Here is a 27,593-nt window from a genome sequence, read left to right on the forward strand (position 1 = left end):
CAAAACGGGGCTGTCGCAAGATGCCTTTGGGTTGGGAATGGTCTGGGGCACAGGGGGCATCCACCCCTGGCCGAGGTCTTCAGGCATCACACGGTTATTCCTAGCGAGCAGTTACCTGCGTTTCCTGCGTGGGAAATGTTCAAGCTGCGTGGCGGGTCCAGCGTTTCTGTGAGTTCATTTGTGTGGGTGCTGCCCGTGTGCGCTGCGCACCATGGCTCACCCAGTGGGAGGAACGAAGGGGCCCGTGTGTGTGCGCACGGGCACAGGGAGCTGCCCGTCACCTGCTCAGCTGGGCGCTATCGTGGGGGTGAGTGTCTCCTGCCTCACGGCAGCGTCGCTCAGCAGCACGGCGCAGGGCGCTGCGCGCGGGAGCGCTCTGGAATCGCTACCAAATATTAACTCTCCGGTCGTCAGGTGTGCAACCGAGTCGTAACACTTAAAATAATGTGACAATATAGGTCCGCAACGCTGCTTTCTGCAACACATCAGCTTTGGGAGGCTCTTGGTGACTTTTTTTCTCATGGGAAGCAATTTTGATGCAATGATTCTTGCAGTTCAATTATCTTTAGAGGCCCCATTATCATTGCAAAGGTGGTAGAAACACGGTTTTCCCATTGAACATCTAAGTCAGATAGGAGCCAGCTTGATATCAAAGTCTACATTATTAATAACATTACCTGCTCCGTTGTCATTTGAATAATTATGTAGCCTCGTTTTTTTATTTTTCTTTTTTTTCCCCTCTTCCTTTGTGAATCTCAGGGGAAAAGAATCCAAGGAGACGAGGAAAATTAAAGAGAAAAAATTCTGTATGAAAGCACATATCTGCAGTTTATTCTGAGAAGAGATATTAAACAACTGAGTTGTGAGCTGTTGCTAACCAAAATTGGTGTATGGCCATCTTTAGAGAGAAGAGGTCTGTCTTTCCTTGAAGTTACAAATTATCACTTGGTGTCTCCATCTGCCACTTCTCACTGAAAGAATTAAGCACTTTGCAGTCCCATTTAGAGCTCCTGGGATATGTAATACCGTTAGAAATGGGTCCGTATGAAAAGGACGGTTTTGCTTTAAGAAGCATTTTCCTGTACGGTATTCAATGATAGAGATTGTTATAGCAGATTGTGTTCTGATAATGTGGCTTTTGATATGCCCCCTGATCAAACACAAATCTTGCTACTACAGGTATCATCCTGAACTATTCTGACCAGAACTTATGGAGATTTTCCCCCCCTTTTTTAGGTAGGGGAGGGGAGGGAGAAATGATTTCCTTTGATCTCCGATGAGGAAGGGAAAAAAGGGCTGTTCTGTTCGGGCTTTTGGCTAACACAACAAACAGTGTTTAAAATTTAACTTTGCTTAATTAATTAGTAATTCTGTTTAGTGCTGTCTGATCTTCATCCAAAAGGTATTTTGAAGCTTGAGAACTGAACATCAAAGTGTATTGGGTGAAGATGGTCAAGTAAGGCACTTAATCTGGCAGTTGCTGTTGATGAAATACAGCCAGTCAGGGAACTAATTGGGAAAGAGAATTGTAATCTGGCAGAATTCAGCAACTCCCTTGTTAAAAAGAGTGTGTGGGAAGTCCAGGTTTGGAGCATTTAAATGTGTATGAGATAGTGGGTAGCTAGCCAAGGGAGACTGTCTTGTCCTTCATATGTGCAACTGTATTGCAATCCTCTCTTTTTGGTAGAGAGATATTAAAAATATTTCCTTGGGGGGTAAAAAACATAGGAAAAAAAAAAAAAAAAAAGCAAAGCCCTACAAAGCAATGACCAAAACAAGAAGCCAGACCTAGAAAGAAATTTGTTGTGCTTCTGTAGAAAAGCTGTGACATGCTTCTATTTGTATGCATCACATTATTGGGACTGGCAGTAGGAACCAAAGCGTGCAGGAGGGTTCCTGGGACCTGTGAGTCCCAGTATTATTTATTTATTCATTCAGGGGAAAATTTATTGTCAAATCACACTGAAGTTCACTCAGTGTAGCAATTCCCGAATGCCCTAGTGGTGACTAGTCAGTCAGAATCATTATCTGATGCCTGAATGATTCAGACATATTTTAGTTGTCTGTTTTTTGTTGGTTGTGAGTTAGTGCAGGGCCTGAGTCCCAGCACTGCTTTGGTATTGGGTGCTCACGCAGCACCCCTTGGTAGGGAGCTGGCAGCAGCTCTTGGGAATACTGGGAATCTGTCCTTCCTTCATTCTGTGGTCTGTAACTGAATCTTCAACGTGCGTTGTGACCATGAGAAAGCAGTGGAGCAAGATGACTTCTCCTCATGTTCTCAGGCTGAAGTGGTTAACCCAGACCAGTAGGAAGCCCCACTGGTAGAGCTGTTGCTAAATTGGCTTTGCCTTCTCCCACTGCACTTAAAAAGAACAATTAATCTCCCCGCGGTCCGTTCAGAGGAGGCAGCTTGAGCCTTGTCCTTCTGAAGGGTGTGTCGAATTCATCGACTTCAGCTTTCAGCCGGCCAAAGCGGAATACCCGCTCCTGGCATGGAGCCAGGAGCAGCCTGGCTTTCTGTGTGCTGTGGGCTCCTGGGGCTATGGACTGGCAGCAGAACTGGCCTGTTGGCCCCTTCCACATGTGTTTACTTGCCCCTGCAGAAGAGGACCTTCACAGAGGGAAAGCTGTTCCCCTCAGAGATGTGTTTCACCCAACTCTGAAGTAAAGATGCAGTGTGTGCCTAATGGGGGTGAAGTTTCTGTATGCGTGGCCTCCAGCAGAACTTGAAAGTGAAATCTGAATGTGAATGCTGATATTGGACTGAAGGACTTCTTCTCAGTTTGGACTTTCAACGTAGTTATTATTGCTCTGTTTGTCATCATGCAGTCAGCGAGGAGTGTCAGTCATGTTTGTCAAATCTGATTTGCAATGAAAAAATGTTGACAGCAGCAGATAATTTAGACATCAGACTTCTGGAAAAGCATTACAGTACTTTATCCCTTCTGCTGTCATAGTTTCTGGCTTTACATTCTGCTGTAGGCCCATAAATTTGAAGTGAAACTCATACCCTATTGACATCAATAGGAATTTTGGTACTAAGCTTGGTCGGAGCAGCTCTTCGATGCTTACGTCAGGTAAATTTTGCTAATGAAGTTAAATTTGAGCTTTTACAGAAATGCTTCATCTCTTTGTCTTGTTATTTCCATTCATTTCTTAGGTTTTCTCTTATCCTGCTCACCCACAAGCCCCAGATTCTAGTATGTGGTTTGTTGCTTTTGCCCACATAAACATAATTCGGTTGTCCCATTGCTTCTGCTGGTTCTCTTTAAAACATTGCTATAGAATCCAGTCTATCCAATTTTAGGGGAAAACTAATAGTATTTCACTTGAAAGATTTTGTTTCATGTATGCCAGGCACTGAATTTCCTAGGTGGCATTTTTGTCAGTTTTCCAATATTACCTTTATTCTGCTTTCTCTCAAAAATTATATGTGATTGATGCGGGTATTAATTTCATAGCTTCTCCCATAGTTCTGCTTTCTGTGATTCATTCAATACCTTTCTAAATGGCCACCATACCAAACAACCTCTGAAGCAGTTCATCTTTAGCCAGAATTTTCATAAATACTGTGCAAATTTTGACCAAGTAGTTGTATTTGAAGCATCCAGAGAGATGCATCCGTTTCTGGCTTCAAGATCCTCTTAATCCCACCAACTGAAATGCTTAGTGCAGCCGAAAAAAAGAACAGTGAAACTACCTTGGTATTTTGAGAAGGAAGACTGTTTGCTATGAAGTATGGTGCTTTGCTTGAATGAAGCTTTGAGAAAACTGGAATGACAAGCCACCCGAGTGACGGTGAAAGTTAAACACTTTTCATCTTGACTGCAGCTCTATTTTGGCTTTCTGATTTTTTTTTTCCCCCTATTCCAAGATGTGAGCAGAGGTGAGTGAAGAATGCTTTGGCTGTCTGAAGCGTAGTATTCTACACTGACTCAGCTCAGCAATCTGTTTTACCTCATTTCCATGATTTTTTTTGTGATTTCTAGGGAGCAGTTAGAATTATTACCCGCTCCTTTTCTTAAGGATGAATAATAAACCTTTGGAAAAAAGACCTAATTCTTCAGGGATGAGTCTTAATACCTCTAAAATGGTGTTCATTCTCTCCTTCTTTTCCTCCCCCACCTCAATTATGAGCAATTGGGTGGTAGTAATTAAGAATCCTTAGAGAGAAACATCTGCTAGTACACTTAAGCCAGTGAGTTTGTTTTTCATGAAAGAATGGTATTTCACAATTTTTCCAAGTTAATATTTTTCCTTTATTGTCTTTCCAATTTCAAATATTGTCCAGACGCATTTTTATAGTGTCTTAAGGTTATAGAAGTGAATACAGGACCATTAATAATGAACAAGAAAAGAGAACATCATAAAGAAAACATATGCAGTATTTCAATTCATGAAACATTCTGCTATGGAACATTGTTTTTGAGAGCATATGGTTATTCCCATGAGAAGTAATAAATATATTTTTTTTCCAGTTGTGGATTCCCACAACAACAAGGGTAGCTTTCTCTGTGTGTTTGTCTGCGTAGTGTGTTCTCTTTGTCAGGACTTGTTATCGGAGAGGGGAGGTAACTAAGTATTTTTGTACAGATGATATATTGTACGCGGACTTATTTCTGATGGCCTAGACTTTGGAAACACAAGTCTATTAATTCTGCACGGTCCTTTGAGATAGCAATCTTGTCTGGTCTAGTTTAATATCATTGGCAGAGCCGAAAGGAAGTTCACATTGTGAGTATAGCTGAACCTTGGCATGCAGCTCACTTGTGGATCTCTGTTTACAGGCTGCCAGTTTTAACTGTCCCAAACAGACATTCTCATTTTATTTATAAGTAGCTTCAGCATGTGTTTGTAGCCTTCATGAAGCTGAGCAGCGTGTCAATAGTCAAAACTAAGTATAGAAACAAGGTACCAAGTATATATACACTCTTTTCAGACAAAAACACTCATATTCCAGTATGTAGTTTTTAATGTCCATTGGGTTTGCATGAGGCACACAAGGATATATGCACAAGCACATTTTTGATCACCCATAAGTATTACTTTAATATATTCATATTCCCACTTAAAGTTGCTTCATTTAGACCTCTTTTTTTTTTTTTTTCTGAATGAAACCTGACATCAAGATGAGATCACCAGATTTCCCCATCTCATCTGAGCTCAGAAATGAGTAACTGTTTTCAAAGGATAATTCCCCGGAGCAGCAAGGCCGGCGAGTTCTTCAGATCAAAGGTCAGCGAAGCTCAAAGAGGATAATTTCTGGCATACAGTATTTAAACTCTCTGAAGGAGGATCCTGCGAGATGTATCCCCTCCTTCCCCAATAGTTGAACTCTTGTTTTTTGAGAGGGCTAATTTGTCAGAGCACATTTTTTTCTCTGTTACATAAATAATACATTAAAGCAGAAACTTCCTCTCTGAACACGCATACTCTCTGCCTGGAAAGGTTATTGAACGTGCCCGTGGACGTGCAGTCCTTGAAGCCTGAAGGCGACTTGGTGCTGGTGGCTCTGTCCTTGCTGAACCGCCCAGCTAAGGGTGCTCTTTGCGCGCGCCAGGAACTTGCAGCAGCAGAAGACAGAAGTGAAATTCAGAGCATACTTGTTAAAACACGACACTTGGACAAAAAAAAAAGAAAAAGCAAAGAGCATTGGGGCAGGGAACATTCACCTTTTACAGGATCTGCTCCTAAATTCTCTTAGCCTCATGTTGTCTGGGAGGCTGAGTTGCGGCCATCATGGACAAAAGAACAGTGTAGAAGTCTTCTGGCCTGTGTATACCTTTATATGTTGAAAAGTAGGTGTGATAATAGACATAGAAGTTCTTCTCAGCTGGTTATCCATTGTTCCAAAGAGCTAGGGCTCATACTAGCCCAGCTTTCCCTTTGCAGTCCTTAAGGATTGATTGTGACGCTGCAGAAGTCCCTCGCAGTGAGTATTCCTGTGAGCTTGGCTGGATCATGCAACTGTCCTTCTCATGAGGCCCTTGTTACCTTTTCATTTCAAGTTGCTTTTAGAATGAGGCTGCAAGGCTGCTGAGAGGTAGATCATTTAAAGTGTTTCCAGATGTGGTCTTTTTTTGTTTGTTTTATAGGAGTCTTTTTTTTTTCCTTTGGTCTTAGCTTTGAATTACTAAGAACATGGAGCTGTATTTATGGAGAAAAAGAATATAAGATGCATTGCTATGCTTCAGATATACTCCAAAATTCTGTGTCATAAGTAGTGTGTGTTATGTGTATTCATTATGATAAGTGCTGTACAAAAACTTCCTAATAAACAGACTCTGCCTGTCCAGGAAAGGCCCCATCAAGAGGGAAGCCTCTTGCTGACCTTCCTCCTTAGCTTGTGTGTGGTGAAAGGAATCTAAGCAAGGCTCGTAGGAGCAATCAAAGTATATCAGCATGTGAGTATGTTTGTCAGATCCTGACTCATTATTTGCGTTTGCGCATCTGTCTGTGGACACTGGCATTGGTATAACACCAAAACTGCCCATGAGCACCAAAGTCAGGAAAATCAGGTTAATGTTTCTGCCTTCTTGCTCCCTAGTCTCTACTATATATGCAGGGGCTTTGCAGCACCTACAGATTAAAAATGTATATGCAATACAAAATGCAATTGCATTAAACAAAAAAGTAAGACTATAAAATGTGATAGGTGGCAGTCTGAGCACTATGGCAGAAATCTTAGCTTCGGGAGCATAAAGCAATGGTAAGGGAGGTTTTTTAAACTGCTTGCTCCAATACGTGCAAGAAAACGTTGAAGAATGGTAAATACAACTGCCTTGTGTGGGCTGGTCGTGCCGCATTCTCCTGGCAGAGTGTTTGGGAGGCGCCTCTGTAGCACTAAGCACCAGCAGAGCCGGGGAGTAAACCTGGTTTGAAATGATCTATTCTGAAGCAAAATGGATCATATTTCCCTTTTTGTAAGGAACCTGACTTTACTGAATTGGCACTTAGGTGAGATCTGACTTACAGAAGCTTCCCCAAGAAATGATTCCCACATAGCACTAGGATAAATGTGTTGGATAAACGCAAATGCCACATTGCAAGAGAAAAATGCAGGCTTTAAGGCCCCCGTTCTTGTAATCTGTCTTCTGTTTTATGGAGGCAGGCAGGATTACTGTTCTGCCTAGCAGAATAGAGGTATAAGGTTATTGGCAGAAGCCCTTAGACATGAAAAATACATATCTAAAGTAAAATTGAGAGCAGGGTTGAAAATCTCTGTGTATTTTCATAGGTCTAATGAATATAGAATATAAAATTCCTTTTCTTCAGCTATTGTGTTTCATTACCTGCAGGGCTGAGTTTTTGAGCCAAAGGCATAGGTATATGGCTGAGTTATAAAGTTTCTGGGTATTTTGTCTTTTATTCCTCAACTAGACTTGGATATATGTTAATGTCGATACTGTTTCTGAGTGCTATTGAATTATGCAACTGCATAGGTGAAATATATTTTTTCAGGCAATTACTGCTTAACCTTTTAGTGAATGCAGTGTGTTTTTGCAGCATGTCACAATCCTTCAGAGTCTTGCAGAATATTTCAACTTATTTACAGTAGTGGTTCTGTTAATTTATTTTCTCATAATAGTGTGTTTGAACCTCCTGTGACTCTGGTAAGGTTAGTAGGAGAGGCTGGTACCAAAAGCTGGTGGGAAATTGTCTGCTGAAATAACCCCAGATGTGCAGTGAACACAAAGGCAAATCAAGTTTAATGATCCTCTACTACAAGATCCACTTTCACACTAAATAAGGCAGATTTGCAAATAGAAGACTACTCTGACATTCCCTTATAAGTGTTTTTTTCTTAAATATATTTTTGCAGTGGCTTTGCCTCCAGAGAAGACAGATGGAGTTTGCAGTGGAGATGAAAAGAAACTGGAAAAAGAATGTGACACACGCACAGGTTCCAAGAAGCAACTAAAATTTGAAGTAAGTCCTCTGTATTTTCAAGTTTCACTGTACTGACCTAATTAAGGTAGATACATAACCTGTGGCCTAAATAGTGCCCTCTTATGCATGTGCGTAGCTCCTATTGATGTAATGGGTACATGAGGGAGCAGAAATGGCACGAGTGTGTGTCTCACTATCAGTAGAATCGTTCCTTTCAGGATGATTATTGAGTTTTATTTCCAAGTGGGACCAAGCAATGATCCCTCAGCAGGTTCCGAACTGTAGAGTAAGGAAGGGTGTTTGTTTTCATTCTCTACCTGTGATCCTTTCAGAAGTAACTTATTATGCCACCCACTGAATGATGAAATCTTTATATTGGCTTTTGCAGATGATTGTGCTTGGTTAAATCTTCCTAGTGTATAAGATGTTAGTGGGAGCTTAGTTATTCACCAGTGTTCTGTGCCTGGCCATCCAAAGTGAAATAATCTTGATCTGCCAGGCTGGAAATCCCTCTGATCAAATGGGAGGAGGAAAAGGATCCAGGGAGGGAATGAGTTGGATGGTCTATTTCCTTGTAGACTTATAAGCATTATAAAACTGCCAGACATTGTGCACAGTCGGCAGGTCTTGTTTATATAGGGAGCGATTTAATAAATATGAGTATTGAAACATGCTGTCATCCAGCTAGAGGCTTGTCTGTCTTGGTGAACAGAAGGATGCTGTGGTACTGGCAAGTAGCAGCAGGGATTTTCATCTCTGCACTCACAGACGTGGCAAACTTCTCCTTGCAGGGCTGTCAGCCTGTCACATTAATGAGCTTTGCGTTCCCCCGTGCTGTTTAAGGGACCATCCAGCCACCTTGCAGCAGGGCTGCACTCTGTTTCCCTCTCTCAAGAAGGCTCAGTACCTGGAACTATTTACTCCTCACTGTGTTAAGGCAGGTTAAGAGGCATTAGCTCTCCCATACGCCGGTCAGATGTTGCTACAGTTTTGGGTGCCTTAGGATGGGAGGCGACTTTTGCTCAGGCCTTTTTTGCACAGAGCTATCTCTTTTTGTCGGCACGTTTTATAGCGTGCATTGAGGAGCAGACATTTGCACGCAGGAAAGGCATGCTAAATTGCAATTAGCAGTGCCCTGATATTTGGCTGTTGGAGGGCACCTGTCCACACGGTCGGTGCCAGCAGAGCTGGAACTGCAGCGTCCCAGCAAAGCCTGCGTTTGTTCCCAAGTAGTTCTTGGCATGCCATAAAGGTTAGCACTTGGTAGCAGGCTCCATGACTAATGCAGGGAAGATTGCCGCGGCTCTTAACGAAGCAAAGCACATCCTCACGTAAAGATGTTATGTTAGGCAGTGTGGGACAGGGAACTATTAATAAGTGGCAAGAAAACAAGTATTGATATTTTTCCTTTGTTCTACAAATCAAAGTTTTCTAACCATGTCAGCCAGGGGCTAAGAGATTGGTAAACATGTTCATTTTATGACCAAGTATAAAAGAAGCAGAAACACAAGTGTCGGGACCAGAGGTCTAAATCTGAGGTGGATGTGATTTGGCTCTTAAAGGTGCTGGGAATGTTTGTGTAACACGAAACTGTGTTTCCACAGCGGAGTGTGGGGCACTTGGCAGCTTTGCGGCCGGCTTGTTACGCCGGAGAGAAGCCTGCCTTTGAACTCGGCAGGGGACAGGGGGTGCCCGTAACTGCTGTAGGGAATTGGTTTCAAGTCAGAACATCAACCAGGTATTTTGAGCCCTATCACACTGAAGCTATTTGGAGCTGTTTATTTTTCTTGCATACAGTGGCTTTCATTTTAATTGTGCTGTAACTTCCCGCGTTGCCTTGGTGTGGCCCTGGGCGAGCCTGGGTGCCCTGTCTCAGGCGAAAGCGAGTGCTTTGCACCCAGGTGCCCGTGTCCGGCCACACGTGGCCTTTCTCCTTGGCTGACATTGGGGGTTCGGTTTGGGGAATTTTTCTCCTGTTAGCAAATTGTTTCTTTCAGGCTTTCCGCAGATTTCACTCTCATTAGCAGAAGCACAGCTGAAATATGTTGGGCACCTCTCCCAGGTGATTCTTACCTTCCCCTTCCCAGCCAGGCTGTGTTTTGGGAATGGTGACAGCACCATCGTGCCAGTCCCTGCGAACTCCACTGATGTCCAGCGTGTCGAGTATCTGTGTCATGGATGGGGCTCGTGTCACTTGTCTGCTTTGTGCTACTGACTGCTGCTGGCTCTGTGCTGGCTCCTGTTGTGTGCCCACTTCTCTGTCGTGCTGCTCCCGGGCTCAGCAGAGCTTTATCCTCACTTTCTAGTGGTAAATCTTATGATATTCCAATGGCTTCAGGGAGTAGTTTCCTTGCATCTTTTTGTGTTTCCTACAGTGAAGTAGAAGGTGTCTTGCAGGCTGCCAGGAGTGCGGCCCGAGGCGCTGCAGTTGCCACGTGCTTGCAGTGAGGCTCCTTGGGCCCCTTCCGTGAGGCGGAGCAGGGCCCCGGCACCTCTCCTGAGGCTGCCTCCCGCGGGGCGGCCTCCTCGCCCGGCGTCTCCTCTGCAAACAGGCCTTTTGCTTTAGGTAATCAGCTGCTCTTTGCATGTCTCTTAGGAATTGCAATGTGATGTGTCTGTAGAGGAAGATAACAGGCAAGAGTGGACCTTCACACTGTATGACTTTGATAACAACGGAAGAGTCACCCGCGAGGTAAGCAAAGTACAGCCGCCCCTTTGTGTGCGGCGCTGCGAACACGAGAAGTGTTTTATAACAGGAACATTTTTTCTTCTATGAAATAAAGGTATCCTGCCAACTCAAACAGCAGCTTCCATGGACCCTTCCCTCCTAGAAACAATCCCACCAGAAGTTTACTCTTTTCAGACGTCCTGTACCACTTTTAAGCCTGTTGCTGTTTAATATCTGGGATTAGCCTTTAAAAAACAGCACTGGCATTCAAGGGGGAAAATATCTGAAACAACCGAACCGCTAAACACATTGTCAAAATAAACCCCTGCAAATGTATGTTGTTCTGGCTCCTGTCCTGCTTTTCAGAGTGAAGCTAACCAAATAGCAAGTTTGCTTTCTGAAATTCTTTCCAGTAGTACTAACTATACTATTCTGTTGTTTTCATGGATATTAGGCTATGATCTCTGCCTGCTTGCTCCAAATATAAATAACATCGGTGATACTTGCTGGAGGACCATAGCTGTCAGAAGAATACCTATGTGCAGCTTGTATTCTCGGGGTGACTTTAACTTGTGTTTCCTGTGTAAATAAGAAGCCCACATTGCTATAAATATATAGATTAGAGTACAGTCTGTTTTCAGAGCTATTTCTATCAAGATTGAATGTAATTCCCAGAAGAGGGTCTTTTTCTGAGCTTTACTGCACTGTAGTGCCAGTGATTTTTTGAGAAGCCTGTTTACTGGCTCCCATGCCTTCAGCTAACCAGCTGATCAGTGACCGTTTCTGTCTCCAGCTCTTATACTGGTGTATGAAAAATACTGAGTGAAAGGAGTAGGGCAAATGCTGAAGATGTACTGGCGTTGGATAGCAAATGATAGAAGTTTTTTTTTTTTCTGGAAGACTGAAGCAAGTCTTTTTTGGCATTTATGAACAAGTTGACATATGTGATGGTTGCTCAGGGCTTTTGACGTATATTGTGAGCAACATTGAAAAATACAGAGAAGAGGGAAGGAGAAAAAAAAATATTGTCTTTTTTGATGTATAGGGAACCAAGCCCAGAAAAATTAAGTAACTTGCCTGAAGTCACGCAAGAGCCTTGTGGCAGATTGAACCCCCGTTTTTTGAGACCCAAAGGCTAAGCCTTACTTAGAAGATTATCTTGACTCTCAAGAACAGGAAAAAAAAGAACAACAAAAAAACCCTCAACCCACACACATGGGTGTCCTTTACGTTCAGGCATGGAATTCCCATTAATGTCAGTGGGAGTTCCATATGCTGAACATAACAAGAATCTGCTTTTAAGTATGTATACAATAATTATTTGTGATTATGTGGTACACCAAAGAGCTTAATTTGACTGTACTTAGAAAATATATTACAGCCAAATTCTACCTCTCCCTTCTGGAAGAGCAGCCTGCAACTTAAGTGAAACCAAATCTGTGCAGGGATTGAAAATTATACTGCTCTGAGGTCTGGAGCTTGCTATATTCAGGCTTGAACCTGTGCCAAGAAAAATTCTTTTAACCAAGGGACCAAAAAGGTTGATAATTTTCAGCTCCTTACATGTGACCAAGGACAGAAACAAATAGTATGCACCACTTCAGAGTTTTCCAGTTATGTTACACACTTTTTTTGTGAGCTGTCCCAGTGCCAGTTGTATACAACTCGCTGGCTCTCCTTGGCTGAATCCAGATGCAATTGAAGAGTTGTTTGTGCAAGGATGACTGACAAGAGCAGCTCATAGGTAACACTGGTTAGAGATGTGATGTAGAATTTCTCATTTTGCTAACAGCCAAGAGGTGGCTGTCAAAACAGTGGGCTTGATCCTGGGGTCTGCTGAGCAGTCCTGCTCCCGATCCAGCAAAGGACACGGCAGTGGGGAACGATCAGCACATGCACAGTTTCAGTTAAAGCGAGCGGGACGCGTGTTTGAGTCGGATGTGAGGCACGTTGTGGGAGCGGGGCGGAAGGGCCAGCGCTCCCGCGCAGCCGCCCCGAGGCAGCAGCCGGTGCGCGCGGAGCGGGCGCTGCTGCAAACGCCCCAGAGCGGCCAGCTGGGCTGAGCGCAGGGCCAGCGCTCTGGTGAGAAAAGCTTAGGGTGAAACATTACCCCTTCTTTGAAAATTGTACTGACTGTCTCCTGGATTTGTAGTTGGATTAACTGCAGTTATCTCCAAGTACAGTTGGATGTCACGCTCTTAAGTCCATTTTCTCTCTGTAGATTTGGAAGTGCTTTACAAGGGGAAGTCAGCATTATGTGCTTGTTTGTGCTGGAGAAGGGAGAAACTGAAAAAGGGGAGGACTTGCTGCCATCCATTTCATTGGGTTCAAAGTCACTTTGTGTTTAAAAGTTCGGGCTTTATGTCCAGAGAGTTTCTGAAGGGATACACAGCCTTAAGTTAACTTTGTAAAAGGCATGTAGGTGGGGCAAATTTTTGCAAATGCACTGAATGCTTTTTTCATTAAAAAGTTTGAAAATTGTAAATAAGATGTGGATTCAGTTACTAGACAAAATGTCCCTTGGGTTTTACACAATGACAGATCACTGCAAGAGCATTCAAATTCCATCGTAGTGAAATTTCTTCTGGATCTTAACAACATATTCAGAACTTAATACTGCTTTGATTTCCTGCTAGAGTCTGTATGACTTGCTCCCTGGTCCTTATAATTAGAATTTCAGATCTAGTCATGCTTCTTGAAGGGATACACCCATTATGAAAGCATAATTACTGGGAAGGCAATTATAAAAATAAAATAAAATAAAATACTGTTTTCACTGTCGTGTGCCCTTTTGGTGCAGTAGGAGATCACTTCCCTGCTCTAATGTATACATGTTACAAAAGTTGGCTCATAACATTTCCCTTCATTCTGTCGACCATTAAGAGCGCAATTCATTATGTACTGCAAGGGCTCCTAAGAACTGACAGCTGCACTGTAATTATCTTCACACAGATATTTGTAATCAGACTTGAAACTTGGATAATGGAGCTAATGTGTTTTCATCCATGAGGTTTTATGTTGAGCGCTCTGAATGTAATTATGCTTTAGGAACACCAGCCGTTCTTTGGCAATCAGTTCTTTCTTGATAAATTTACTTTCTTTGGTGAGTGGCTGCACAGGAATAAACACACCAGAAAGGGGATTTCTTCTGGACTAGTTGCAGAGTAGTTAGCAAGGGCTGCTTTCAGATTCGAAATATGAATGATTCAAAATGGGCATGATCAAACAAAGCTGATGGTTCAATAAAAATGTCCTGCTGTATGTAAAAATGAGACTACAAGCCAACTGCCAAATGAGGTATTTGTACTTTTCTTTTTGCTGCGGGAAAGATAACATATATTGATGTTTCTCTTCATCTATTTTTAATACTAAAAATGTTCCTTGTATCTCACTTTAAATACCCAATTTCTCTCTTACGTGATTGAAAGGTTTGAGGTTACTTCTGCATTCAAAACTCAGCACTAAGTCTTAGGCTTGGGGAAGGGCACTGGCTTTTCTGGGGCTATGATTTATCAAGCTAGCCCTTCTCTTGAAACTTTTTGTGCTGCATTTGTCACTATTGTGTGAATCCATGAAGGGCAATGGACCCGACAGCCAGAGGAGGCTGTCTGTATCAGATGGCCCATCGCTGGAAGCCATTAGATTTGGTGAATTTGCACCAGAGAGAAATATTAAGAAATAAAATCCTACTAACTTTTTTTGTTACAAAGGACCAAATTGAATGTTTCTTCTCAGTGTTAAACTCATTGGTTATTGTTTTTTGTGCAAATGTCCTGTTCTGTTAAATTAATTCAGCTGGAAAAGCCTCTTAGTTTCCTCAGGAGAATCCCTCGTTTGCTCACAGCTAGTCCTCTGCTCAGAAGCTTTGCTAAGGCTACAAAAAGGGGGTGTTGCTCTGCCGTTAATATTTTAGAAGCAATAAATTAATAACCTGGAATGAAGGTTTTCTCAGTAACATCAGTTACTGAGAAAGAGTGATAAATGTCACTCATTCTTTCTCTTTTTCTGTGGACACATTAGTGTCCCTGGGTGTTCTGAGTTCCCACCAGTCTCCCACTGGAGACTTGTGATGCATTCTGGCATGCACTATATATGTGTGGCCTTAAGCATATGTTTTGGGTTGTTTCTACAGCAAATATTTCTGGCAATCTGTTAGAGTTGCTCTTTTTAATATACTTTGTTGTATTAGCCCTTTGATAAAATAGATGTGAAAAACACGAAGATGAACACTGTTAAATCCTGCAGGCCTAGAAGAAACAAGTGTAGTCTTCAGTGAGCAAGACACAAACAGAACTGGGTATGGCATGTGCTGGCTGCTTGGATGCTACCCAGAAAGCCTTTGCTTTTCTCTTTGAAGAAAAATATCACTGTTTCACTTGATTAAAATAGCTATTCCAGTAGAAATTCTGCACATCAGAAGCCCTTCAGAAGTCATTTGGATTCACACAGGCTACTTCCCCACTAAATGTAATTAATTTGCTATAAAGGAGAAATTTTTATTCCCTCTATAAAATACTTTAAAATCAAATGATTTCTAATAAAACCGATTTAAAATGTTTAAGCAAAAACTATTTTTGGCAAAATGCAAAACTGAAAATTATGTGCTTGTGTATTTTTTCATGAAGAAAAGGGAGGAAGTTTGAGAAATGTGAGATTAAAGTTCTTGTGCAGGAAGTGCTGAGTACTCTTAGTCATAAAAAGCAGTTGCAGAAACATGCAACTAGTAAAATTCTAGTGCATAGTGCAGAAAAGCTGATTTCTCTGGTAATAAAAGAGACATGCTGGTTGGTGTCCCAGGAGAGAATAAAAGTTAAATAATTTTTATTCTTGATTCTTGATGCTGAATTTTTTGAGGGAGGCAAAACTGTTAGTGCACAGGCTGGTGGGTGGAAGGTAAAGCTGCATCAATAGTTGTAGATAGTTCAATTTAAATGTCATTTAAATGCAGCTAGTGTTCAATGGGACAGGTTTGAGGGAAGCCTGAATTGCCCCACTCTCAGGGCAGGCCTGCTAGCAGGTGAAAATTCCTTTGGGGGTAATTATAGACACAGCTATAAAACAAAATTTTTGTAATGTATACTGTAGTTGTCCAGGTCTGTTAATTTGGCACAGAGCTGATACCATATTAGCTGCCCAGAAAAGGGCTGTGGGAAGGTGGTTTCAGAAAGTTGTTGAAGAAAGACTGTTTTGATTCCTACCAGATCAGTGCCCCAGGGATTTGGATGTTATAATTGCGAAGAAATACCTAGAGAGCAGCAGGAGGTGCAAGCTGCCTAGTAGCTGGTAGCTGCTTGTGCAGAAGCCTGACTTGGGGGATAGATGGGTCACCTGAGAAGACTTCTTTGACCAAAGCAGAGTTGTTAGTTTACTAGAACTTCCAACCCCAACTTAGGACCACAAGTAAGTGAATCCTATAATAAAAATGTTGCTGCTGGTATTTAAAAGATCAGCATAAACATGAAGTGGTTGCCTGCATTAAGTGGTATATTCCTGACCTCGATCTTGGTATATATCCAGTCCAACAACCACATTTGTTCGGTTCCAAAACGTGCAGCTGAGCAGACTGTCATGGAGAAGGCTGTATGAAAAATGGAACAAAACATGAAAGCAGCAGAGTTGTAAAACCATGAGGTGTTTCCATATCTTTGTGCAGTCTCTTAAACCTCCTGGTGCCTGACCATTGATTTGGGTTAATTCAGGCCCGTTTGGCTGCGAGATGCAAATTGTCCTGATGCAGTGTGTGCGCGGATGCCCGTCGGACTGGCAGTGTGCAGCTCACACAGTTTGCATCTGGCCTTCCTTGGGAGCAGGTGGGAAACCTTCTAGACTGCTGAGACAAGGGGCTTGTTGGGAAAGGCCCCCACAGAAGAAAGAGGAGGTACAGGGACAGACTGTAAAGTTAGCAAGTTCACCACCAGGAAAATGAAGGACAGCGGGAGTAAAGGTTTCTACTCTTTGCCTACTGAAGTAAAAAGAGAGTAGATGGTTGGCTTATACAAACCTGGGGTGCAGTTCTAGAAAGGAGAGGGGTTTAGATGCTCACTGAGGAAGGAGCTGTTGAGGATAACCTGGTGCAGAAAGCTGCAGCCTTGGCTGAACACAGCGTGGAGAGCAGGGCGCAAGGGATGAGTGCTTGCTAAGTGCATAAGGTCCTGTTAAATATAATCATATCACATAAGTGCTCTGCTGAAAGGGAAGATTTGGTTTGTTAAGGTGCAGGATTATAGCCCAAGGCTCCTAGAAGGTGTCAGAAAGTGTTTTTTGCTTGTCTATTTATGTTTGTTTATTGCTAGACTGAATTTTTCTTTCAAATATAATGAGGCTGGTCTTTGAAGCTGCCTGAGAGATAGTGTGGTCTCTGTGTGGAGGTCTGGCTAGGTTTCAAATTAGGGTGGAAGCGTGAGAAGTGCAATGGGTTAAAGAATTGTGAGGTGACCACCAGGTTGTCACTGAGCAGCCTTTCCTCATACAGGCTGCAGACAGTAGTTCTTGTCAGGATGATGGAAAGCAGCTATGGGCATGGCAATGACAGCCTAGAGGGACTCTTGCAGTATTGGTAGAAATGATATTTCAGTAGGGGAAAAAAAGGAGACAGTACAGATTGTTTTCTGTTTTGTGAATATTTGATCTTCAACTCTCAAGTCTGGAGAAATTCCACTGAGTTTAGGAAAGTTAGATGGTACATATTAAGACAAGATCTGGGCCCACCAGGATTTAGTCATTCCGCCCGTTGAGCTGGAAATCATCAACTTCAAAATCATTTGTGGTGACCATGATGTCAGTATTTCTCTAAATGTCCATTGAGGACAAAATATTCTGTGTGAAAAGAGATGAGCATTTCTGTGTCTCCCTGAAAGCTGGTCAGATAAGGAGGAGCGTAAGGCTTGTGGGCTGCCAGTGCTCATTAGGGCCTGCTGCCCTTGGAGGCTGCCATGGGTAACTCTGTGACCCCTGAGCAAAGGAAAGCCCTGGAGTTTTGGGATCTAATCTTCCTCTGAATTAGTTATATTTAGCAAAGAATGATGTGGATGTTTCCTCTGTGCTTGCAGGCATCTGGAAAGAGTATAGGTCCTAGAACCAATCAAGGAACAGTAAGACCAGCATGGGTAACTTCTCAGTTATCCATTGAATTGCATATTTATAGACGGCAACAACCAAGGGCTTTGGCCCTAGGTTGGTGTCCAAGATAAACGTGGATGAAGTCCCTTTGGGGAGAAATAGCGAACCAAGACATCTCCTTTACGTACTGGCAGTTTAAGGTAGTACGTTATTGATACCTGGCTGGGCTAGTTCAACATAAGAAAGCTCCCGCGCGATGAGGAGCATGGCATTCCTCCCGCCGGCCAGTGGAGACAACAGGCTTCTCAGAGCTGGCTACAGTTCCTTCTGATATAGCTGGCCACTCTAGGAGTAGTTCATGTCCTGTTGCCTTGAAGGAGGCATGCAAAGAATATTCTCTCATAGGCCAAAGTGGGCAATCTCTGTTGTTCAAAAATGTATATTTAGAACTGGTTTGAATTCGGCGAACTAGTCCAAAGACATGTAGTACTAGACATGGACATGTATGGTAGAATGACATTCAGATCTAATCTAATCCCATGCATAAGTTTTACGGTCCAGCCACATCTCTGACTAGTTTTACTCTATGCAATCTACCATTTAGCTAGCCCAAGAAAATAACCAGAAGTAGTAAGATTTCCTGAAAATGTCATGTTTCTTTGGTTGCTGTATTTATTTTGGTCATATGAACTCACTTTTTAGTGCAGTATGAATAATTATCCCTCAGTTCTGTTGAAACCAAAGGAAAGAAATACAGTTTGGCCAATTCACAGTGTATGTCTGGAGAGCAAGTATAAATTGTGTATTTGTTATTATTTTGATATGTTTTGCCCTATTTCATAAACCTTACATCACTTGATGCTGAAGAATATGGATGTGCTCAAACATTCCTTTTGATTATTTCAGTTAAATTACAGTCCAAACTAGGAAAAAAGAGTTTTTTTTAAAAAAAAAAAAAAGAAATGGATTTTTCCTCTAAGTTTCTAGTAAATTTTGCTCCTTTAAAATTCGGTGAGTTCTGAGGATACTCAGCTTTAGGAGTCCTAGGTCCAAAATAGTTCTGTGTATTAAAGCTGTAGGTTTCATACCACTTTCATAATGTTGTGTCTTTTGTGTTTCAATCCAACTATAGGATATTACCAGCTTGCTTCATACCATCTATGAGGTAGTTGATGCATCAGTAAACCATTCACCTAGTTCCAGCAAAACCCTGAGAGTGAAACTCACTGTGGCACCAGACAGCAGCCAGAAGAAAAAGAGCATCTTGTTAAATCACTCTGGTAAGCATGTGCAGTCAGCTATTTGGAAAAAAAAGAACATCTCTAAGGAGATCCATTCTTGAGGATCTTCAGATTTTGTTAATGCATACAAATATGTATTTTAGGGCAGGTAATTCTGTGACCTTTTTAGTCCCCAAGAATCCATTTAAGATCTGAGGTGCAAACTGCCTGTCCTCCTTTCTCTTAAATGTATTAAGGTCCTCATCCTGACCATTTCCTCTTGGCAGCAGCAACACCCCATGTGTTGTGTGACTGTGTTTGCATGCTACAAGGCAATTTCTCTTTTAATTTTTCTTTTTATATTGCTTTAACTCTTCTGGTATTGTTATAGTCTTCAGTTTGGATGGAAACAACTGTGCTAGTATAAAAATACATAGCTACCACTACTGCACGCTAAGGGTGAATAATTCAATGTAAATAACCTTTTATCACTGTAAGCTAGAATCTCAGTATGTAAAATACCATAAAAATTATACTAATGATAATTCTTGCACTCAGCTAGAACTTTTAAGAAGTGAAATAGTAGAATGAAAAAATTATTATTTGCCCCTTCACTTAAAATTCTGCAGTGTGTGGAATCTGGACAGGTCTTTCAGTTATTAAATACATGATAATGAAAAGATTGTGACTAATGCATGCTGGTCGATTTTAAGTAGAGATACTGGGCCAAGCGTTGTTACCAGACACACACGGGAATTTGAAAGGCCTTGTAGGCTACAACTGTCTGTAACGTGATATGTTAGCAAAGATGCATCTATTAGCAAGGTTGGTCTAAACATAAAAATTGGACCATATTTCTCAATATTGGCTGTCTGCCATATATACTGTTATAAAATGTCTTATACTTTGATGACTTATTCACCTTGTGTTCACTCTAATAATAGTTGTCTATCAGTATGATAACTTCAGTAGATAAGATAGTGTGAAATTGAAACAGTGAAAGCACCTAGAGTAAAAACTTCAGTAGAAAAAAATGTGGGTGCATTATCCAAAAGGAGACCCTCAGGATCTCAGTCTTGATATTTGTTTCCACTGAGTCAAGAGAAGTTACAAGCAAATTTGCCCCGTTGAGAAGCTACATGCTGCATTAGTACAGTGCTGAGCTCCAAAAACTAACAAGCCCTCCTGAGGGCTCCCAAGTGTGAATGTGGCTCAGTCTAACCTACCACATGGCTTTGAGCCTAACCCTGACTCACGTCCCGCAGCCAAGGTTGTCTTCATAAAATCTGTTTTGTGGACAAAAGCACTTTTGAAGAGGTTAAGCTTAATAATATATTACATCCTGACCTACAGACAAGCAAGGATGTGTTTACAGTGTAGCGTATTAGTTAGGCGAACAACAACAGTCATGGGAGAATAACGTACTTGTTCTTGGTGGCAGATTTGCAGAGCGCCAGGCACAGAGCTGAAAGCAAAGCCAACGAAGAAGGAAGAAGCTCTGAAAAGAAGCAGCGAGCTTCTGTCAGGTAAGAGCAGAGAGGCTCCTAGGGGACAGGGCTAGCTTCGACAAAACCTCACCTATTGATGTTTTATTTGTGGGGTAACACCCAGCTAGGAATTAGCTTCGAGCTTCTACCACTGCTGTAAACTTGAAGGAATTTTTTTTTTAAATAGTTCCAAGTTCCAATAGTATTTTTTTTAACTAGTTCCACTAGTTTTAAATAGTTCCATGTTTCATCACTTGAAAAACTCTCTCTGTTGTCTTTATTGGAATTCTTCCTCTATGACTCAGAATGCATCTATTTCCCATTGAGTACAAACCCAGTATTTGATTTTTGCACAGCTGCAGGTATCCTTGCAGCCGTCTAGAGATTAGGTTAAAAGCAAAGGGGTTTAATTCTTCCCAAACAGAATGTCCACCATCATTTTGCACGCCAATCCAGATTAGGCCTTATTGCACTGAAGTGTTTTATTGTGCCATTTGCAAGGTTAGTGAGAGCACATATCTGGAGAATACCCTGTTATCATGAGTTGCATCTATGTTTTAGGTATTACCTCCACTGAACTCCAGAATACGCAGTAGTCATTTGCAGTATGTCTTTTAGGTATCTTTTTTATTTTTACAGCTAAAAAAATTGCTCACATTTCAGTTGAGTGTGTGTGCTATTCCTTTTTTGAATTTGTTGTTTAATGGGCAGAAAAATAAAAGCAGGCAATTTCGATATATTTCCATGTGCATCACTTGGTCTAGATGGTTCATCTCCATGTGAGTGTTTAGGCTTGGTTCAGTCTAAGATTTCATGCTACGGGAAAGGGAAAATTTGCACAAATGACACAGTGATTACACTGAATCTATATTTGATTCTTCAGCTGCAAATTTATAAAATCCAGCTTGGGACTTCTGTGAGCTTAGAGAAATTTGTCCAAAGTGGAGTTTGTATTACCACTTAAATTTTCAACCATAAATGCATCAAATATTGGGGCAGAATCTCAACTCAGTGTCCTCCTGGTCCATTCAATTAAGAGGCTTCCTAGGCAGGACCAGCCTGAATCGTGAGCCTGGCAGATGGGTATTGGGCAGCCGTGACATCTGGCAGTTTTTGCTGCATCTTGTTAGATGTGGCCAGCACAAGGAACCTGGCCACTGCACATGGGTGTGGATGTTTGCACCCTCCGGCCAGACTGCCAGGCCCCTCAGGGCTCTCCTGGACAGGACGGAGCTGCAGGAGGTAATGCAGAGCTGCCCCTGGAGAGCAGCAGTGAAGGCTCGTGTGAAGTACACAGGCTTTGCAAATTCAGTCACTTAGGAATTCTAGGCAAGACGTGATTAATATTCAAGATAAAATGGATAGAGCTGGTTTTATCCCTAAAGTGGAAGATATAGAGGGTGGGTGGGATTTTTCATCCCCTGGCAGCTACAGGAAGGAGCTTTCATCTATAGGGCTAATATCAAGATCAAGTAAGCAGATTTATAGCTGTCTTGCCCAACATATGTATTATAAAAATGATGGTGGAAGAGCACTGGCAGGCAACTCTGTGGATGGTGGGGGAATTTTAGAAGGGGTTTTCATGTTCTGCACAAATACTTAAGCAGGTGTCTTTTCTGTTGGAAAAGAAGAAAGAAACTAGCAACAACAATGTATATTCTTACAGCCTGTGCTTGATGCAGGTGCATGCTGCCTGTATCTTCCCATGTTTATGCAAAAAAAGCATCCAGGAGCTGGATGCCAAAAGGCTCGTTTCTCAGAAGTACTGTAAGCTCTGACAGTAGAGCGCGTCTCTCATCAGTGCCTAATTGCTTCACGGTGAATATTTGCATTGTCGCACGTCATCTTGCGTGTAAGGAGGGTATTAGCATGCAGGGCTGTGGCAGTACTTGTGTAGTTTCCTTCACTGTCTTGATGAGAGACGGAATTTATTACAATAACAAAGAAAAACAGGTTCCCTGTTAGCTCATTTTTCGACAGGCACTACTGTATGCAGTGTTGCTCCATCGTGCTACATTAAACCCATGATGCTTTTTCTGGGTTAGCGGTGCGTTGCCTTCAGCACCTGTGCAGCTCCCAGTAGTTTCTGCAGGTGACTCAAGCACAGCAACCTTTGCTTAGCCAATTATGGCCCCGAGATCTTTAGGCTGACTTGCTAAACTGTACAATGCTGTGTGTGTCTGAGGCAGGAAAGGCATAAGAGTTGGCAATCTGCCTAAAAATAAAAAAAAAGTCTGGACAGTCCCTCTTTTTTGACAGCACCTCATGTCACTTTGGGTGTTCAAAGCTGACTGCAGCGTCTTTAAAGCTTCACTGCTTTCCAGGCAGGCTCTTCTCCATTCAGGAGAATCTACCCGTGTCTAAGAGGAGCAAACACGGTCTTCCATGCAGGTTAAGTCTTGTGACTTTTATCACAGAAACCGGAGATCTGTGCCTGACAGAGATGCGAGGGACTCAGTTCTGTAATGTCCTAAACCCTCTGACCCTAGGCCAGGAAAGCAATCTGTGCCAAAACTCAGAGGGTTTATTAGCCTCTGGAAATCTGCAAATGTGTTAATAGACTAAAAACAGTATATTTGGCACTTCATGGAATGGAACCTGTGTTTAGCAACTGGTGTAAAAATACAAGGCCAAAATCTGGTCTTTCAGTGCATTTGCACAGAGCATATAAAAGCAAAACCTTTCAAAACTCTTTGTGGTCTTCAAGATGGAATGACAGGTAGTGATTTAATCAGGAGTTTTCTGCTTATCCCTTCTGCTATATTGAAGACACCAATGTCTGCAGACTTCCATTTAAATTGCTGAATTAAATCGTTCAGCATTATCGGCTACAATTTCGTAAACCTCTGGATGATTTTTTCCTGCCTCATAAATGAATGGTATTTCAGATATTCATTCTCAGGAAATAGTTCTGCTATAAATAAAATTGCAAAGCTGAGCAGGAAAAGGAGTCGAGTTGCTGGAGCCAGGGACTGATTTGACCTTTTTAATTGTATATTGGAAAGCAGCAGTTACCTCCAGCTATTCTACCAACACTTTTTCTCCTTAGGTTCATTCTAGTTAATACACCTTTACTGCCTCTCCTTCTGAAGCAGATACATGTGGATGTTAATCTGACAGGAGGTTTGCTCCAGCGCTTCCTCATAGCAGTGGCATCAGTTGCATCAAACAGCAGGGGGGTTTTGGCATGTCCAGATTGAGAACCAGCTGAATGGTTTTGGCCCTAAGACAGAATGTAATAAACCCTTGGAGCATTTTCATTTGTTTTTGTATGTATGATGCAATTTGAAAGCATCATTTGATTTGCAACATCGGGGTCAATTTATATGAGGGGAAAGAACAGTCAGTTCAGGCCTATCAACTTAGCAAATCCAATCATCCACAGTTTCAAGTGCTTGTTGTTCCTTTGTGAGCAACTCCTGTCACTTCAAAGGACACATTAGTTGTTGTTTTGCAGATGGTGATAACAATTTTAAAGAAGTTCTGCTGAATTGTAACTTTGCTTCCTGCTGACAGATATCACCAGAGTGAGAACAATGCAGAACAAAGTGGGTGCTACCGTCACTGTGTTGATGAGAACATTGAAAGGAGAAACCACTATTTGGATCTTGCAGGAATAGAAAACTACACATCAAAGTTTGGGCCAGGTAATTTGGTAATTTACAGTTCAACCTTTTGGCCTTTTCTTTCTTCACTTGCATGTGCCAATTCGGGAGCAACAAATTTTGAACCTGTGTGACCAGCCTGTAACAACCTCCTGGAAGCAGTGGGACTGAATACTGCAATATAATTAGTGTGGAGAAGGAATCACAACAGAGTGGTTAATGTGCTTTGAAGTATTTGTGTAGAGCAACTTGGAAATGAACCTAGGAGACCAATCTTTGTATGTACTCTGTTAAACTTAGCCTATGTGTACAGCTAGGACTGATTTTTGGATGTCAGGGATCTTTTCTGAGATGAACCAGCTCATAACTGGGATTTTATATCCACTACTGATGCCAAAATCAGAGAATGTGGGTTCATACCTGGAATTTTAACATCTGTCCCCAAATTCAAGGGGTCTGGATTTCCTCCCTTTCCCTGAACCTCGGTCAGGTTTTACTATTCCACTTAGTTATTTTGGTGAATGTCAGATAGATGACCAAGGGAGGATAATCTGAAGATGTACATACATATGCGTGTGTGTGTATGTTATTTACTGATCACACTTATTAAATGTAATTAAACTAGACAGCTATAATTGCATTCACTTCCTTAGGAAAAATTCACTCTGCCAATGATGCTGCCCCTGCCAACTGCATGCAACTAATTAAAACTTTGAAATACTAGATGACTAAGTCAGCTTGCTATTTCCTAGGATCTCCTCCAGCAGCTCAAAAGCATGATCCACCGAGCAGAGTTGTGAATCAGACTCGATCCCGTTCTCATGAACCTGAAACCTTCCATGCTCACCATCGGAAATCCCAAGTGGTGGATCCAAGCTACGTCAATTTGGCTGAGAGCTCATACGCCAAGATCGCAGAAATCCAACAGAGGCTGCGGAACCAGGACTCAAACAAGCACTTTGTGAGGTCTCCCAAGGCCCAGGGCAAAAATGTTGCTTCTGTGCATCCTGGAAGGGCAGTAAGAAACAAACCTTTTCAAGGGGCGCCCATGCCCGTGGCTTCCCCAAGTGCACGGGTGGGCCAGAATCTTCCTTACCTCCCCTTGCAGTCTCAACAGGTTCACAAGAAGCACAAGCAGAGGGCAAAGGAGAATCACCAAATGTGCAAAACCTTCCCGTCTCCAGGGACAGTTGTGGAAAAGGAACATGTGAGAGATCTGCCCACAGTCATATTATATGAAGGCCAAGTTGGACAAATGATACAGAGACATGAACACCACCACCACCACGAGCACCATCACCACTACCATCACTTTTATCAGACATAAAACAGATCCCACCAGCATCCTCCAGGAATCATCCCATATGAAGGAAACGCATTCTTGTGAGACCATAATTAAGGCATTACTATGATTAATATTATTGATACTCCATTAATATTCAGCTAGCATATATTTTAGAGGCTCTATGGAACTCCTGAAACTTACCCTATTTATATGTTGTGGAACTGCATAGCTTGCTTAAAAAACTTGTGGATTGATTTCTTTTTTTTAAGTGGCTTGTAGAACAGCAAACAGCCATAGCTTTTTGAGCTGTGATTTAATGCAGGTCGTCAACGCACTTCTTTACAAGTACTACTTCCATTGTAGTATAAAAGATACTTCAAACACTTTTGCAGACATCAAGCTTACCAGTCTGCTGTATGTCGGCTGATCGCACACGAACCTTTTATCAGGGGAGCAATGTTCGAAGGTTTGGACTCCAGAGATACTCAGAATAACAGAAAAACAAACAGCTGCTACCTCTAGTATTATTCAGATTTTATTTTCTTTTTATTGATTGTAATGTACTACAGGGGGGTTTAATATACTGCATTCACGTACCCTGTTTGTGTTCACATCCTTTCAAACTATCGTAATAATTACAAGGAAATATTAGCTATACTTGTCAACAGAGCTACATTTGTACAACTTACACTTTATTTTCTTCGAGGTTCTTTACTGACACAAGTACAGTCTGTTATATACTGGGTAATATTTAAATATACTTCTTTTACTTTTTTTTTCTATCTCTTACTCTCCACTGTTTTGGGAAACCGTTTGAAAAGAGGAGGATGTGAAATGGGGTTTTCAGAACCATCACTAGATTTTAGTGCTCGGGCCATAAGTGTAATTCATGGGAGGGTTGGGAAGGAGAGGGGTTGTTTGGGGGGTTTGTTTTGTTTAAATCCACAGTTCTTTGTTTTGCAAAAGAATTGAGGAAAATATACTTTAAATGTTGGCAAATATATATAAAAATATAAATATAAATATATATATAAAAATGCACACTCTCAGGTACATTTTGTTGTGTTTTAGAAATCTGTGGTTTGAATATTAACATAATTTTTTTCCACAACAATGAGTTTTTACGTATGTTACGATAAACATACACCATGGCACTTTTTAGGTGCCTGCCTCTGATTTAAATTTCCCGAGTTCCTACAGATTTGTGCTTTTCTCATTTTAGAGACAATTCAGCATGTGAAAAACATCACTTACGGTCATTCTGGCCTCTCCTACGTTTTTCTTATCAAAGGGCTTCCATTCCATGAAGGAGAATGAGACCATAGTCACCAGCCCCTACTGGCTGCTGAGAAATTTGAAGGTCCAAAGCAAATTGGAAAAGTGAAAAGGAAGGGTCAGTGCATTCAAGTTTTACGGTCTGTGGGGCCCAGATTTATAATACATTCAGTTGGGTTTTGTACAGATCACCATTGTGCAGGTAGGAAGTGACTGAAAAACACATTGCTTTTGGAACTCTGAAGTAGAGAACTCCTCACATAAAGCATAATTGTGCTATCAAACGTAATTGCTTTGGGTTTCAATTTCTTTTAAATGTTGTGGTATTTTGTCTATAGTATATATTGTAAAATGTAACTATCCCGCATCATTATAAGACCTTTATGATTAGGGTTTTTTTTTTTTCTGACTAGGGTTTTAAACAGTCTAAAATGGGATATTACTCTACTGCTGAGCACTCGAAACTTTTAGAAGGCTGTTGTCCTTTCTAAGAACCCGAGACATTGACTTCTAAAGAAAATAAAGTTGAAAGCTTTGCCTTCTTGTGGAATTGGAATAGAATCACTGCATCTTGGTAATTAGGTCCATCTCTTGTCTCTCTGAATCAGCAGTTGTTTAGACTTATTGTCCCCTTTAAAAAATCTGGTTTATTTTATTTTTTTTTAGCTGTCAACAGTGTGTTCTGTTAAATCTTACATAATGTTTTTAAAATGTATTTGATCTGTGTGACAACTATACTGTTCTGTTTATTTTTTAAATTCCTAAAGTCCAAAAATATTTATATTCAGAATTTTCTGTACTGAAAAATATGAAAAGGCCACAAATTTGGTTAGTTACCACTGAGTTGTTCTAGTCTAAGCCTGTTTTGCTGCTTGTGTATCATTCTTTTCAATGTATATATAATTATGGACTGCAAAAAAAAAGGCATTTATATGTCTAGTAGAAGGAATAAGCTTATTTATATTATAGTGTTAACAAAGTCTGATGTATTCAAGTGACTTACGTTATACCGCATGCAAACACACAAGTGTACATTCCACCTGCGACGGGATGCCATGCCGTTTGGTCTGAAGTTGTAATTAAAGCTGTTCTCTTTTCAGAAGA

At 41.5% G+C, this 27,593-nt stretch overlaps 1 protein-coding gene across 1 annotated transcript; it reads left to right on the forward strand.

Annotated features, from left to right (window-relative positions):
• The first annotated feature begins 211 nt into the window (after positions 1-211).
• Positions 212-27,593, forward strand: NKD1 (NKD inhibitor of Wnt signaling pathway 1). Its single transcript, XM_088530803.1, has 7 exons — positions 212-307; positions 7,795-7,929; positions 10,487-10,582; positions 18,750-18,897; positions 20,279-20,363; positions 23,841-23,971; positions 24,682-27,593. Exons 1-7 carry the CDS (start codon positions 212-214, stop codon positions 25,254-25,256), a joined length of 1,266 nt encoding a protein of 421 aa, XP_088386929.1. The 3' UTR covers positions 25,257-27,593.

The sequence above is a fragment of the Tinamus guttatus genome, unplaced genomic scaffold, assembly GCF_059628265.1.
Source record: "Tinamus guttatus ecotype Peru unplaced genomic scaffold, ASM5962826v1 Tinamus_guttatus_pri_ptg000389l, whole genome shotgun sequence".
Lineage (NCBI taxonomy): Eukaryota > Metazoa > Chordata > Aves > Tinamiformes > Tinamidae > Tinamus > Tinamus guttatus.